General features: G+C 36.7%; 1 protein-coding gene and 1 long non-coding RNA gene across 16 annotated transcripts in view; one reads left to right on the forward strand and one right to left on the reverse strand.

Annotated features, from left to right (window-relative positions):
- Positions 1–15873, reverse strand: part of MYT1L (myelin transcription factor 1 like) — a 302005-nt gene that overhangs the window by 24698 nt on the left and 261434 nt on the right. For all 15 annotated transcript variants that reach the window (XM_088052813.1, XM_088052810.1, XM_088052812.1 and 12 more), the window contains 3 exons: positions 8702–8764; positions 3945–4028; positions 2341–2562 (listed from right to left, as the gene is read on the reverse strand). In XM_088052813.1, the coding sequence (XP_087908939.1) occupies positions 2341–2562; positions 3945–4028; positions 8702–8764 (369 nt within the window). The remainder of the gene's footprint in view (positions 1–2340; positions 2563–3944; positions 4029–8701; positions 8765–15873) is intronic.
- On the forward strand, positions 7441–12542 carry LOC148184708 (uncharacterized). The gene is made up of 3 exons (XR_015772149.1): positions 7441–7541; positions 10309–10415; positions 10720–12542. It is a non-coding gene; the product is annotated as an uncharacterized LOC148184708 (long non-coding RNA).

A 15873-nucleotide genomic window follows, 5' to 3' on the forward strand; every position in this document is an offset into this window, starting at 1 on the left:
CATAAAGTACCTATTTGTAGGCAGGGGAAACCACTCCCTCTTGACACACTCAGTGACATTTATGGTACAACTGATTAAAGGCCGGTGTCTACTTCACTGCAGTGGTCAATTCTCCTGGACCCATTGGTCCTGGAAGTGGAATAAATCCATCCTACATCTTGTACAAGAGATTCTTAAGGTAGGTGAACTGTTGTGACGTTCAATCCTACAAAAAGGGTTTGATTCAGTTGTCCATATACAGGCATGAAATGCTATTTGAGAAGATATTTCACTAAGGCTGATAAATACTACAATGGACCTACCTTTCTGAGCAGCAGCTGGAGGCCATATAAGTAACCCAAAGGAATCTAAAATGGCTCCATGTGCTTTTCTTTGTGTGAGCAAATGAACCAACAATTTTTAACAGCCTTAAGAATTCTACAAGAACTAATAATATTTTTAAAATAATATGGCTTGTAATTAATATTACCACTGCCTATGGAAGCTTCAGGAAGTTGTCCAATTTGCTCACAACTTAGAATACTGGTCCTTTGTTACATCAAAACAATTAAGTAGGATCAATCGACTTCATTAGTCTTTTAAAGCAACCTTTCATCTTGTGGTACTCTCTTCTAACAAGTGACATTTTTGCCCAAAAACTAATCTTATAAGGTAAGCCATTTACAAGTCTCTGTTTCGGCTTAAGAGAGTGGTACTAAAAAACACACTGCTCTGTAGCTAAATGTCATATTTAGGTTACTCTATTAGTTTTTGTTCTGTTTTGTTTTTTTTCATTAAACCATTCCTTAAAAAAAAAATTCTAGCCACAATTTGTCCTTTAAATTGTTAAACTTAGTACATTTCTTTTAGAAGTTAGTTGTTCTTGTTGCAAGAATTTTCTCCTTGACACCCTAAGTATTATGTGAATACTCCTTGCAAGCAATCTCCCAGTAATTATATTGTACCTTTTAACTAAAGGTAAAATAATTTTAAAGTTTTAATGACACATCTCTCTGAGTTAAATAAATGTTACACCATTATAAAGAAAGTCAAACTGAAATACCAACACTAATACTGGTATTTTACTGAAATCCAGAAAGTTAGACCCACACGTCTGTTAGAATGGATACATTCTAACATTATCTGCATAAATGGTCAGTTTTGCATCTCCGCTTCCTAACGCCCCTGGGAGCTGCAGGCTGCGTATTACATTGGGCTATCTCAGCTCATGGAACAGAATCCCTTCATAGTAGATACTATAAAACACTGAGTAGAAAAAAAACTCTGAGCCTAAACAATAAATAGGAACTATGTGCACAAAGTCTGGAGAGGTTGAAGTAAGGATAAGGCTTCTGAGTGAAGCGGTAAAGGATTTTCAAAGAATCAAAGGAAATAGTTACAGGCAAGAGAAAGAAGTACACTTTTCACCTCTGTATCTAGAACTGACTACAAAACAAGATCAAATTGGCTTAGCTAACTAAAGGGTACAGAAGTTCAACTGAGGTCTGCCTGGAGAGGGTGACAAATTAGAGAGATCAACTTGACATATTTGAAGTAATAGAGTTCTATATTAGAGATTATATAATAAGAAATTTCCTCTGACATTATAGTCATTTTCAGGCCTAGATTCCCAGGCAGAGCTCAAAAAAATTCTCGTTTCTTCATAGTCTAATATCTAAAATGGCAGCAAGTTTTTTCCCTAATAGACTGGACACTTTCTACTCCTTTTACAAGGTATGAAAAATTTTATCACAGAAGCTCTCTTATTTTTGCCAAGTTTATGAAAAATCAAGCTTTGTATTTCTTTTGTCAAATATTTACATTCCATTAGTTTTAAATTATATTCTGTATTCTACATAGATTGTTTTCAACAAACATTTTCATTACCAAATATATGTAGAACAAAAGTACTTTGGTTTTATGGAACTCTTTCCTTTTTCCTATATTCTTCAGTTCCGTGCTCTCATGTTTGAGAATCAAGAATGTGTATGATACCTCTGAAAATAAGGTGGACTCAGATACGTCTTTCAATGTCTACCCCAAGGTAATTTGTCCAGAAAAAACAATAAATTTGTAAAGAAATAAAAAAAAAATTGTCTAGATAAAACTTACAGTTATTGTCATGCATGATTTTCCCCCTAAAATTTTCTGTATATTATGGGTTCAAATGAAGGTCTGCATCTGCATTAGTAAAACTGTGCATCTGGATTTCTAGTTACTGACAAATACATGTAAGCAGACTATTTTTTAATGTAATAATGAAATTCAAAAGGAACAGAGAAATGCCATGACAAAAACCTCTGTTTTAAATCTGATTTAAATAATAAATTTAAGTGAAAAACATAAGTCATTGTTACTCACCTACGATGAGTAAGAAAACTACCACTGACATGTCCTGAGCCATCACATCCTGGTGTTGGACATGACATTCCTTCCGTCTTCACTGACTTCCAAGAGAACTGTGAGCCATTTAGGTATCCATCCTTTTGCCTTTTGGCAGCAAGAGGACACCCTGATGCACTGCGATGGGATGCATATTTTCCAGTTATATGACCCTGACCATCACAGCCAGGAACTGGACATCTGTATAGCAGATAGATGAGATAAACTTTATTGTCTTGCCATTATATACCTGGTAGCCTCTACAACAAAGTTAAAATAAACCTGACATGAAAAGGAAAGAATAATCCTACACTGTAGTCACAGAAGCAGTCAAGATACTCTGTAGTGGGTAAAATTACAAGAAAAACTTTACAATTTGAAGAATAAAAATGTTCTTTGGCAAATTCTAAGGAGGCTAGCCAGTAGATACAGTCCCAGCTGTTGACATTATGTAATTCCAACTAAAGGACTGAGATACATATTCTAATTGCAGGTGTTTATCACAGTAAATATCACAGTGGAATTACAATATTTGCTACTGAGTTCTGATCAGCAACAAAATTTCCCATAAAACCCTTATAAGCATAAAATACTGCTTAGTTTAATCCTTGGTATATTTTATTTATAGGTATAAAACCCAAAGAAGACTTGTCTGAAGTCATGAAAAAGTCATGTATACACAGCTAGTTATGACGTGATCAGAGCAGCTAATAAGAAATGCTGAGCTCCTTTAAACACTCTTTGAATAGGGGTGATGATGTGAAACTATGTGCTACAGCCCAGAGACCAATTAAGGCAGTTCTGTACTCATCTGATGGTTTTCCTTACTTGGGAATCTCCCCATACATTTTCTCTGTATATTGCTCTGTATAGTCTATATACCAAATAACTAAGGTTAGAAGGAACAGGTTAGAATCTTCAAAGTGAAATGTTTAAATAAAATTATGTGTGTTTTTTGGTCTTTTTCAATGTGTTTCTTTGTAACACGTATCTAAACTAAAGGCCAATTACTTCACTGTTTGTGAAGTAAAATATTCTTGCAACTCTCCACTGAGGATCTGGTCCTGAATGGTCTAAGAAGTCACTAAATCAACCCAGTTCAATGGCCACTGATATCAGAGTGCCTTGCAAGAAGAAACCAAGACCCATAGGCCTTGTTTCTCTTGCAAACTGCATGAACAATCAGACTTGTTGCAGCAGTCTCATACACACACTCAGTTTTCTATTATTATTATTACTCAATTCAATTCCCATAACTACCTTTATTTAGCATGTGTGGTTTGCCTGTAGTATGCAAACATGTTTAAGGGGCATTTAGGAGATTAAGATCTAAGTGATTTTTTAGTATCATGTGAAAATGAAGAATTTTAAACTATTTCTAAATTACAGATGATTGTATCCTTGGCTAATGCTGTATCCTTTGCTGAAACAATCAGCACAGATACTAGATTTGCTCATAGAAATCAATGTGGTCATCTTCCCTTGGATAACTACCACACAATAACATTATGCCTTAAAAAAGCCTGAAGATATATAAGACCTTATAAAACATACAAAGGCCCTTTGACAATGTTTGTTCTCACCTAATTGGCTCTTGGTCTTCTTTGTCTTCCTTGCTTTGTGCTATCCTGATTCCACTTTTCTTTGCTCGTGGACAGCCTGAAAGACTGTGTGAAAGAAAACATTTTAGAATGAAACTTCTCATTCTTGGGCACACTTTACAGGAATACACTTTCTATCAGAGAAACTGGCAAAATAGGCAATCCTATCCAGTTCCCACAATCAAATCTCAGGTGGGTTAAATAAAGAGAGCTGCAACAGCCAGCACAAGTGGGGGGATGTACGCGTGGGTCTGTGATGCAGGACAGGACTGCTGGCACTGTGCAGACCACACACACAGGAACTCCCCAAGGAGTCAGGGAAGGCAGCTCTTAAACCCTCTGCCTGGTAATTCCTTCAGCTGACTCAGCAGCAGCACTAGCATCTTTAAAAGGAGTAGAAGTCAATGCTTCAGGGCTGAGAAACATCATGTCCTCTATGTCTGAGAAGGTTGGAAGAATAGGAAAAACAGGAGTAGATCTTCACAGGACTAAAGATTTCTCTCAGGAGCACTAGTAACATTATCAAACCTTCCCAAACATCACATAACAATTCTATAGAATGATTGAATAGAAATGTGAGAGAGCTCAAAGCTTTCAATGCCTTCCAGAGAAGGGGTTCAAGCGCTCAGAATTCACCCAGACAAAAAGATTTGGTAGAGACAAAGTTATATGTTAGGCTAACCAATGTTTCATATAACTAAAGACTGAGAACATTGTTTTCAACTACACAAGCTCATATGAAGAATTCATTATTGAAACCACTTAGTAAACTTGACAATGACCTTAACAGTTTTTCAAATATTTTTTTAGGTACTTGATATCTGAGGATACAATTATGGCTACCAACAAAATCATGCTTGGTCCTCTATTTAAATATTATTTCCATCTTAATTATACACATTAAAAAAAGAAATCCACTAGTAGAACACCTGCAAGTGTTGACATGAGAGAGAAAGAATTGTCACCAAAGAAAAAATTCCCTAGAGAAAGAAACAAAATAGAAGATTAAATTTTTGTTTTCAGCATGAGGAAAGGTACTTGAATGTTGTTTAGGTCATGTCTTTGCTAAGAAGAGACAGAGTGATAACAAAATTTTCAGTTATTTTGTCTTGTCAAAACCAGTGAGGCCTGAGGGGAAGAAGCACAGAAAAAGGTGATGCAATCACAGACAGAATTCTGTGTTAGAAAATGAAGAACAGACCAGAGTTTACATGCTGCAAAGCCATAAATAAGTCAATTAAAGAAAGAGAGGAATGCTGGCATAGGATATTGGACATAGTACATTTTCTAGAAACTTTTAGTGAGAGGTCATGGCTACACCTACAGTGTTAAATAGAAAGGACCTAGAACTCTTGCTTTGACCCAAGACCAGAAAGTTCAGATTTGTACAGCTAAGCTCTCTATCTCTGCAAAGCAGGACAGCTACACCCATATTGTCTGTAAACAATGATCTGGACCCACACTGAGTCTCAAATCATATCTTAGAACTGCCTGGGAGACTTTTAGTGGCCCAGGGTCAGTGTCATGCCAGGAGTCATGTCAGCATTAGTGGAATAGGTATCTGCATTCTGATACATGGACCTACGCCCTCATCCCATTTCATTTTCTATTTTAAATATAACCAACCATTTTCCTTTAGAAAGCGAACTATTTATTCTAGCTTGTGTAGTGGACATCGAAGGACCTTGTTCCTTGTGTACAAACTAAATCTGAGAAAGCCTGTGCCAATTAAGAACAGTTTTCTTCAAAAATAATAACTTTGTCTGTAAGAAGGAGGTAGGAGGAAGAGAGTCTGAGGGATACAGAATAGAGGAAGCTGGCTCTGGGGAAGGGGAACAGTTCAGGAACAGGCTGGTTCACTGCCTGTCATGCAACCTGGTCTGCAGAAAGTGAAGGGCAGGGGACAGGAGTTAAAGACACTTCTCCTTTATCTTTGAGAGTAGTTGTTCTCACTGTGTGAGAATAATCAGAATTTGCATCTGAAAACTGAACAGTTAATAGGAATTCCTCAGAAAGCAGTACTTTTTTTAGTAGGTGTACAGATGGGTATGCTTGCAGATGATGACATTTTCATAACAAAATCTGAACAAAGAATTTCTGTCTTGACTAATGATTTAAGGCTTTCTACATATTAAATCAATTTAATTATCACCTACTTATTGGTGTTTTGGTGCATCATCTCTTTGGATCTTTCTATTCTGGTACTCTGATTTATTAGAAAATCCTAAGACTTTTCAGGTCCTCTAAACAGACATTTCCAACAGTTTCTGGGGCTGTGATTAATTCATTTTTCCTCTGACAGTGGATCCATTGAGAAAACATATGTCAAAGATGAGCCTTTAATTTTTTTATCCTGTAATACCCAAAGTTATTACAAGATAAACATAGCACTTCATTTTTCCTAAGACTTTAATTCCTCATATATGAAGACAAAAGACAAAGAGGGAAATTCAGCAGCAGTGCACGCTGCTTTAACTTCTTGTATCAATTGAAGGGCTGTGTGGAACTGCAGAGCTAAATCTGCCTCATGTATGCCTGCTGTTGAGCAGCCATTTTAAATACCAGGGATACCCAGCAGCCACTTAGGAGAGAAGTCTGTCATTCCTTTCCTTCTGAAACTGAGAGGGTTATAAAGAGGGTTATAACTGATGGTGTCAAATACAAACAAAAATGCTAACTCAGATGCAGGCAGAGCTAAATGCTAATTTTCAGTCTGGGAATTAGAAAGCCCAACTGACAACATGCTGTGGAGTCTTCCATGCTTAACAGCTCCAGATTTAGGCTACTGGTTTGCTGCCCTTTGAAAGCATTCATTTTGCCAGCCTTCCCACCTCAGAAACGGCCTTGACAGATATCATGATCTGAACAGGGCAAGGCTGGCTCTATGTAAATGTGACAGGTCTCCTGAGGACATCTGTGGATTTAAGCAAAGAAAATGTTACTTCACTGACTACGAGTCAGTGCTTCTGTGCCTGCAGGCAGACGATGACATGGCGTTGCCAGAGGACTTTTTGGAAGAGAAATGAAGGAGTTATGTGGTCAATATAGACATGGCAGCATTTCAAAAGGCTGCATGTGCTAAAGTCCAATGGACTGGGCAAATTCCAGATATGTTTGTTTTGTAGAACAACTTTTTATATCTTTATATGTAGTTGATTATGCTGCACAATCAAATGAAAACTTGGTCCAGCAGTCATCTGCAAAAATACAAGAATGTAAGAATTTATAGACAAAGGTAGTTAACACCATTCAGTTCATGGTCCAGTCATTTCATGGCTAGGAGACAGTGCACAAGGAAAAGGCTTAAAAAATGTATCACTATTCAGTGTTTCTCCCCAACCAACCTTGCCAGCTTTTAGGTCTCTTGTTAGTAACACTTTTCTTCTTTATCTTCACTCTCCCACCTGCTTCTGGTTAAATAGATGATCAAACACATAAATAGCTTCCCTGAAGTTGGGGTAGAGTTATAACAAGCATAATGCTGGTAGAGTAGTAGCTGATAAATTTACATATAATTAAATGTAGCTCTACATTTGGCCTTAAATTCCTCTGAAAGCATGATTAAATCTCTTGCATCATGTAAGTGCTTTTAAAATAGTTATAGCTTCTTCTTTATAATGTTATTTGTACTTTTGATGTTTAACATTGCATTACAGAAATTGATATTGTGATCTCTCATTTTCACAGCATGTAAAATATGGCATGTTCCCAATCTCTTTATTTATGTTTTGACTTTGAACTGTTTGCTGCTTTAGTGGGAAAACATTTAATCTGGGAATTTGTGTACTGACTAGTTATAGCCAGTTGTAAAACTGCAGGGACTTGGTGAAGAAAGCAAATATCCAGACTCAACAGTACTAGTCTGCATGGAGTAAAGAGTCTTTACTAACACAAGAGTGGTAGACTATACTATTATTCACTATTATTCTTTGATTAAACACTGGATAGATATTTACAAAATATGGCACAACTCTTCTCTACTGATTTAGTTCTTAAATAACCACGGGGGAATGACTAATTACACAGCATTTATACCATTACCTCTACAATGTAATTGATCAATATCCTAATTAGTGAGTGAGAAGCATTCTTTGGCCCTTGGTAAAGTTATAGTTTAGGCAGTTAAGACAGCTTTCATCCATAAATTTATTTTTCCTTTCTTCTGGCTTGATGTAGTACATAGTGCTGCAATTTAAGAACAAGCCAAACATTTTTCTGAAATGAACTAACAAGACTGGTGCATATTAGATAAAAGAGTTACTTTTTCCCTCTGATTATAGCTGATAAGGCTTCATCTGGGAGAGGAGATAAAGAACAGGAATATGGAAAGAGTCTGGAAGAGATGCCATGAACATTCAGGAAATACAGTTTGTGGGGAAAAGATCCAGGAGTAGGATTTGAGTCCAAACTGTGAAGAGTTAAAATGTTCAGAATGTAAAGCAACACAAACATAAATGTTGAATTGCTTCCTCAGCCTACTAGAGAAGGCAGAGAAAGTGAATTTATTTTTTATAAAGATTTTGTTAGATATTAGCAAAAATATTCATACTGATTTGGGTAGTGAGTCATGCTGAAGCTGAGAAATTATATTTATTAGTGGTTAATATGAGTTAGACCAATGTATGTCTGTGCAGCACTCAATCCTACTTCAGTATTCAGAGGGTGAAGTTAGGTCAGTTGAGCCACCTTCTAGCTCTGCAGTTATTTGATATAAATAACAAAACCTTGTCTTTACATACCTTCGATGAGAAGCATAATTTCCAGTAATATGCCCAGAGCCATCACACCCAGGGGTGGGACACCTAGAATAACAATGTAAGAGACACCCAGCAGTTACTGACAGGAAGGATACAAGTACCCATTTAAAGATATTAATTTGTTCAGTCCTTGTTTCTTCAGGTGCCAGCCTTTGGGACCCCTAACCATTGCTAAACCTGACCTTAATTCCACACCAGGAACAAACACAGCTTTTCCATTCATAAAGTGGTTTTGTTTGCTACTGAGCTGGCCACTCCAATACTTTCTGGATATCTCAAGTACTGGCAGATTAGCGGAGATTTCCCAGCAGTCCATCATCCCTACACCACCAGGAATGAATCGGGTTAACAGCAAATGGACTAAATTAGGCAATGGCTAGCACTGAGGTGAGGAATTTTCTTTCCCACTGGAGCTATTGCTCTAATCCCACTGCACAGTGTCATGAGGCCGCACCATGAAGAGACCCCTTCACCTCTCCATGAAGCAAAGGAAATGCCAAAGAAAAAGGAAGTGTGTAGACAGGGAAGTAATGCTGGCCTCTTGCAGAGATATGGTAACCCACCCAAACAGTCCAAAACAGCAGCTACAGCACCAGACAGAAATGGTAAAGCCCTCAGTAGAATTTCTAATAGGGAAACAACATTAGAACCATCAGAGAAAATGGATGGATTTTTCTACATTGCAAAGAAGATTGCGATCATCACAGAAAAAGCTACATTATAATGCTAAGTAAAGTCATTAGCTGGTATTTGATCTGCTATACTAAATCAAAGAAAGGACAAATAATTAATTTGTGTGCATTTTACTGAACAGACAAATGAATTCCAAAAAGTCACTTTTCTTGAGCCTGAGTTTTGAATTTTAGCCATGCTATTTACATCTTCATTTGGAGACAGCATTCAAATTCAAAAAAGCTTGCTCACAAATTCAGATGTTGCATTCTAAAACATCAGATTTCCATAACACTGATTTTTTTCACTATTTGAATTAGGAGTTTATGAAGACTTTGGCTTTCATCCTTTAGTCACATGTGTGCTTTCTTCAAAGTTGGTCCATACTGGTAAGCTTTTAATTCACAAGGTTTCTACAGAGACTCAAACATTTCTTAAAGTCAGTAATTAAGCAATGCAGTGTTCAGTCCTATGCAGTTGTCATGTTCCATTAATCTGAATTTTAGCTGTTTTAAGCTAGCAAGCATTACCTATTTCTGAGGAGCTCAGCAGGGCCTGATTTCAAACATGATTATTGCTACCTTGAAAGATACAGATTAACCTGGAATGTATTCAAAGAAGTTCCCATATAGTCTTCATCTGGATCAGTTCAGTTCTTCTATAGAAAACATCAAAATATGGCAGCAGTTCTCAGATGTTAGCTGGTAAAACTTATACCAGCTAACAACATATAAAGTAACATATACTAATATATGTTACTATATATACACTAACTATGTTACTTTTATATACATACACTAACACTACAACACTGAGGCTTCTCTTCTCCATCCCGAACAGGCTGTGCACTTTGAACAAGAAATCTAAACAATGTGCTAAGAGACAATTATCCTTCCCTCTTGTTTGTCTTTGCACAGGACCAAATATATGACCGTGATCTTGCATGAAAGGTGTATATTAATGTGGCTCTTAAAGACCAACATACAGGTTGACATCACACATCAATTTTTCTGCTTATAGAAAGGTAAAGCCCATAATTTCTGCATAGATCCTTCTGATACCAATTAGGTAAAACTACGGTCCTTGATAAAGGAGTCATAACTCAGTCTGTATGCCTCTTGCCCTTCATTCTTTGTTGTGGTTGCACATAGCTAGCATAAACGTTGGTTATTTCTTTAAAAAATCAGTGGTCAGGGCATCTAATATGAAGGGTCTTATCATTTAAATACTCTATCTATATCTATGTATGTTTAATTTTAGGCAAATGTTTTGAGATCTACAGAGAGAAAATCTCTTGCTTCATGAGGTTTTTTTTTTTTTATTGCTAGGTAGCTTCAGTGGTCTCCAATGCCTATTTCCACCAAGACTAGCTGCATCACTGAAGCCTGACTAAAGCCTCTAACGTGTTGAATCATAAGATATGGGGATAAGAATTAATTAAAGGAATTGACTACAATTTGGCTTTACATGTCCATGGCATGTAAACGAATAAAGGAGAACCTGGGGCTATGGGACTACTACTCTGCAGTCTGGTGTACTACAAGAATTTCTTCTTTATGACCCTGTGATTTGAAGCCACCATTCTCCTCTCCAGACTTTCTATCCCTTTGAGGATAAGCTATTAGCAAAACTGAAAAATGTTTTTTCTCATCTTTTCCAAGGCTTTTTGTTACAAGGAGCATGACTAATAGTGTCTTAAAAAGGATTTGTAAGAAGCACCAGTATATCCCATCCATCAGTCTTAAAATAAGACCATTTCACCTCAACCATCTGGACAGTCTTGCACAATTTAAAAAAATACCTTATTTCTGTGTCATTAAAAATAAAAATAAGCAACCAAAGCTAAAGAAGAAATAATCCTACTGTAAATTGAATTATATTCAGAAACAATTTTGTGCAGTTCATATCAGTTTAAAAATGTACTTTTGACTAAACCAGATAAGAGATTTATGTTGGCAAGGATTTCAGAAAGACCTTTCAAATTTTGATTTTGGTGCTATAATATTTGTTTTTAAATCTCATAAGTTTATATTTACCGTCATGTAACAGATGAAATGAGAGTTGAGTGCAGTTGGTAAGAACATTTTAAAACTCTGGAATGCTTATATTTCTGCTGTTTCCATTCTATGGGAAATGCTCTTAACAGTGTGACACAGAGGATGCAGATATGCACCAGTTTGTTACAATTTTGAAACTATTACAATATTTACTTGCTGTTGTAAACAGATAAGGAGACAACCCCAAGTCCTTGTACTATTAGAATTGGGATTCTGTATTTTCCAAATGTCTGAGCATATGTAGGGCTTGCATATACCTTACTACCTTGCTATCATTTACTACCTATGCATATATGATTTAATCATATGTATAAACAACAACACCAGAAAAATATATGCACTGCTTGTAGAGGCAGGTGATGTGAAACCCTCCGAAAATGACTATCAGAGTATGTGGAAAAAGAGAGCTGCAGTTTTCCTTGCTTACTGCAAGTAACTCTGATTTGGCAGGATCAGAAACTCATTTGTAGAATTTACATAATAGCTTATTGTAGCACAAGAAATACTTTAGTACTGCAATGAGGGAGGTGACAAGAGGAACTGACTCTGTGAAGAGTGGAGTTCAGGACATAGAATAGTAGCACTTGACTACAAATTCAGGGCATCCAGTAAAAGAAAGGGCTTGTCAGGGAAGGGGAATGCAGTTAGCAGTGCCTTGATGTCCCATTCATTTCACAGATCATCCCAGAGAAGCATTTTTGGGAAAATAAGCAGAATCAGGAAGTAGGGCAGGCAGCAGAACAGCAACAGCTGTGGCAGCTGGATTCAGTATTTGGCTTAGATTCAAGAGCAGGAGTAAAAAGGCTGAGAGTTAAATTGAGAAGACTACACTTAAGGCCTGCTACTGATTTTTCACTAGGGAAAGAATGAAGGTGTGCAGCAATTAAACTTCTGTCAGCTTGAAGAACTCAGGGAGGTTCCTGGGACTGGGAAAGAAATGGATGCAGTGCCCAAATCAGCTCTGTGAGGGGTTTTCCTAATGCCAGTGGTTAAAAGTCTTGTTGAAACCTCAGCTCACAAGACACCCCAGCTCTCAGCAGCATAGGGCACTACAAATAAGACCCATAATTAAACCTATATTCCTAGGCTTTTATCTAGGTCGACAGGAGCAAGATAAGCTTACATGTAATGTACAAAGATTTTCAGCTTTACTAGCATGAGAGCAAATAGGATTTTGCACAAAGTGTGAAGACAGAACTGCAAATTTTTTTCCTCATTATTGTGTATGACTTAGATTGACTTACTTTTTAAAATTATTTAAAAACATAGATTAGATTCAGAACATAGAGGTAAAACAAAGACATAAAAAACTTCTTCAACATTTTCATTTTTGTGCTGAGGATATTGGCTCCAATGAAAAGGAATTAAACCATCAATTTCTCTCACATTGGCCAATTGCAATGGTTTCCTACAGAATACCTTTCATGACCCGTCATTAAGAAGCTGCTGGATCAGCACAAAAGACTGATGGTACCTTTACTGTTTTGTTTATAACACTTAGTACCTACTATGCTGTGCATCCAATCTTCCCTTGTGAATGCATGTATCAATATTACAGTCTATCAGAGAGACTATCCTACAAAGCACAAATTAACTATTTAAGCAGATGTAGCTAGCAAAGGAAAAATCATATTGAATTGAACAGGGGAATAAATGGGAAAATTGTGCAAAAATTCCGAATGGTTCTCCATAATGTTCCACATGGCAAAAGTACTGGGATTAATAGAAAATTATATTTTCCCCATAGTTTTATTTTGACCATGCTGTCAATTTCTATAGTAGAGGAGTGATTTTCTATTGAAAATTCAGAAAGGCTAGAAAAATATAATTGTTTCCTGTGGGATTTTTTCATAGCAGGATGCAGAATTTTTTATTGTCTGGTGGTTTCCATCTATTTGAGATTCTGTTTTATTTGACTGAATCACTAGGAATGGAATTCATAGGTTGGGTGGCTGGAAGACAGACACAATAATACTTGCATTTCTGGTTTTTTTCTGAGGATCTGAGAGTACTTTAAAAACACTACTGGATAAAATTTCACAATACTGCTTTTAAAAAGGGAAGAATTTGGCAGAGCAAAATTGGACAATAAAGAGTCTAAATTACTTTACACAGAAGAGGAAAATATGCCAGAAATACAGATTCTTATTCACTGCTCTGTTTGCAGCTAAAAAGCTGTATGTCTTCTGAAACTGCATATAGATTCATAAACAAATTATTGTGGTTTGTTGCTATTTTTTTTTCTAGTGAGGTAGTCCCAAAACAAAAGGTTACAAAAGTAAAATTGGAAAGAAATTGTGTTTGCAATTTCCTGAATTGAATATGTGAGAGAGGAGAAAAAAAGGAGAGGGCAAGAAAGCAAAAGGATGAGAACAAGCTCTGTCAAATTAAAAACTGGATTTTCTGTGGTGTATAGTAGGTTTATTGAGTGTCTATTCTTTCACGAATTTGAAGGCTTGTCAAAAACTACAGGTTTGCAGCTCTTGACGCTTTTCAATTAGCTGAGAGGCCAAAAGAGAGAACAAACTTTTCTCCAGTTCTTTCCTATGCCTGTCACCACTAACCTGCAGGGAGTACTCCCAGGTGAGAAACAAGATCATGAACAGAGCTGTGTGGTCCTTAGTACAGATTTTTGGCCACAGGTGTGTCAGTAAAAGCCAGGGTTGTGGTTGTTACAAAAACACCTCTGTAGCAGGAACTGAACAGATAGCAGCAGCTCTTTTTGCCTTTACTCCTCTGAGTAGTCAGAGCAATGCCTCCCAGCCACTACTGTTCTAGCTCTGTGAAAGCGATCTGGATATGCAAATCTGTCAAAATCTTATTTTCAGTCCCAGGTATTTTGGTCGATTGTCAAGCTCTAATTAAGTATGTGAAGTGGGAATGTTGCTGATTCTTTTTCTTGTGATGGCACAGAAAAGCTGCTGTCTGTTCTAATTCCAGTAGGAAGACAGATATTTTCAATTTTAATCCTGTGGTTTTTTATTGTCTATTTTTTACCACAGCATTTGATTTCTGAATTCCAGTGATGATTCTTTTGATATCTAGACCAAAACCCTCTACCTACATAATCTATCTATGAATTTACAAAGAAAAACAGTTTTGCTAGGATGGATTTATTTTCCCTTAATTTTCCTCAGAGAGGTGCCATATCTACATACTTCTATTTCACTCCTTACATTTTCTTTCCTGGTGCCTTTCACCATGTTTTCAATCTATCATTTTCCTGCAGTGAAGCAAGAACCTCCATTTGCTTTTGCCCCACAGTTTGCTTTCCATCCATATTTCTCTCCAGTACTTCTCTGCTGCATTCTACTCTCTCATTTCCCCAATCCTTTTCTTCTTGTCTCTTCTTCCATCTTTAACATTTTCTCTCTCTCCTTCTGCTTCTTTTTTTCTCTGTTCTCTTTGGCTGACGCCTTCAATCTCTGTTCCTCCCTCATCCTTCTTCCTTTCATGATCTCTAATAACCTTGAAGTCAATGTTTCTTTCTTCTTTCCTCTTAGTTGTTTTTTCCCATTATCTTTTCTTTCATCACCCTTGTCCTCCTGTTCTTTTCTCCCAGCTGATTTTATCATTCCTGCCATCTGCATTGCTTGTGGTCCTCTCACATTGCTGAAATGACTGGGTACATATTCTGCCCTTGTGTCAGAAGAGAAAGTGCTGTGTGTGAAACCTTAATACAGAATTTATCACCTGTCAAGACTCAGTGACTCATTTTAAGTATCTTGCCCTCTTTTTTTTATTTTTTTATTGAAGTCCTTGCAAGCTTTATCAGTGGCTTCAAAAGGAGCAGAACCAGGCTAACACTGGGAACTTCTGGAAATTGCATTTAGAGCTTATTTGAGCTCATTTGAATTGGTTCAAGAGGCAACATAAACTCTATGGGACAGTCATGCAGATAATGAATATTTCAGGAGATTTTACTTCTCTGGTTTCATGTTCAAGGTTAAACTTCTATTGCAATCCTCACAAATTACCTATAACGACTGTGCAAAGTCAGAACTCTACAAATATCAAAGTTTCATAAAGATACATTGTAATCCAAAAAAATTAAAGAAGTTAAACTTAGATTCATGTGTTAAATTATTTCCTTCTATTTGTTCTAGCTAGAAGGAGTATTTAAGCACAGAAATTTAGTTTTAGCAAAAGTGCTAAATATCACTTTTCCACATGTAAAATACTGCTAGCATTTCTCACATCGGTAGCACAGAATGCTACTGATATGACAGGTCTCACTGAAGGCAATAAGGAAATTTAAATGCCAAACCCAGAGCAGATATAAAGGAAGAGGATTTCAAGAAATGACAAGAGCCAGCAACACCAAAGAATTATGGTGGAAAAATAAATGGGTGAATTAAAAAAAAAAAAAAATTATTGTCAGGGATTTGCCAATGCAATTCCAGTGGGAGTGGGCAGGAGAGTAGG

Source organism: Pseudopodoces humilis, chromosome 3 (genome assembly GCF_049639895.1).
Source record: "Pseudopodoces humilis isolate 2021_Gansu_Grassland_sample_001 chromosome 3, ASM4963989v1, whole genome shotgun sequence".
Lineage (NCBI taxonomy): Eukaryota > Metazoa > Chordata > Aves > Passeriformes > Paridae > Pseudopodoces > Pseudopodoces humilis.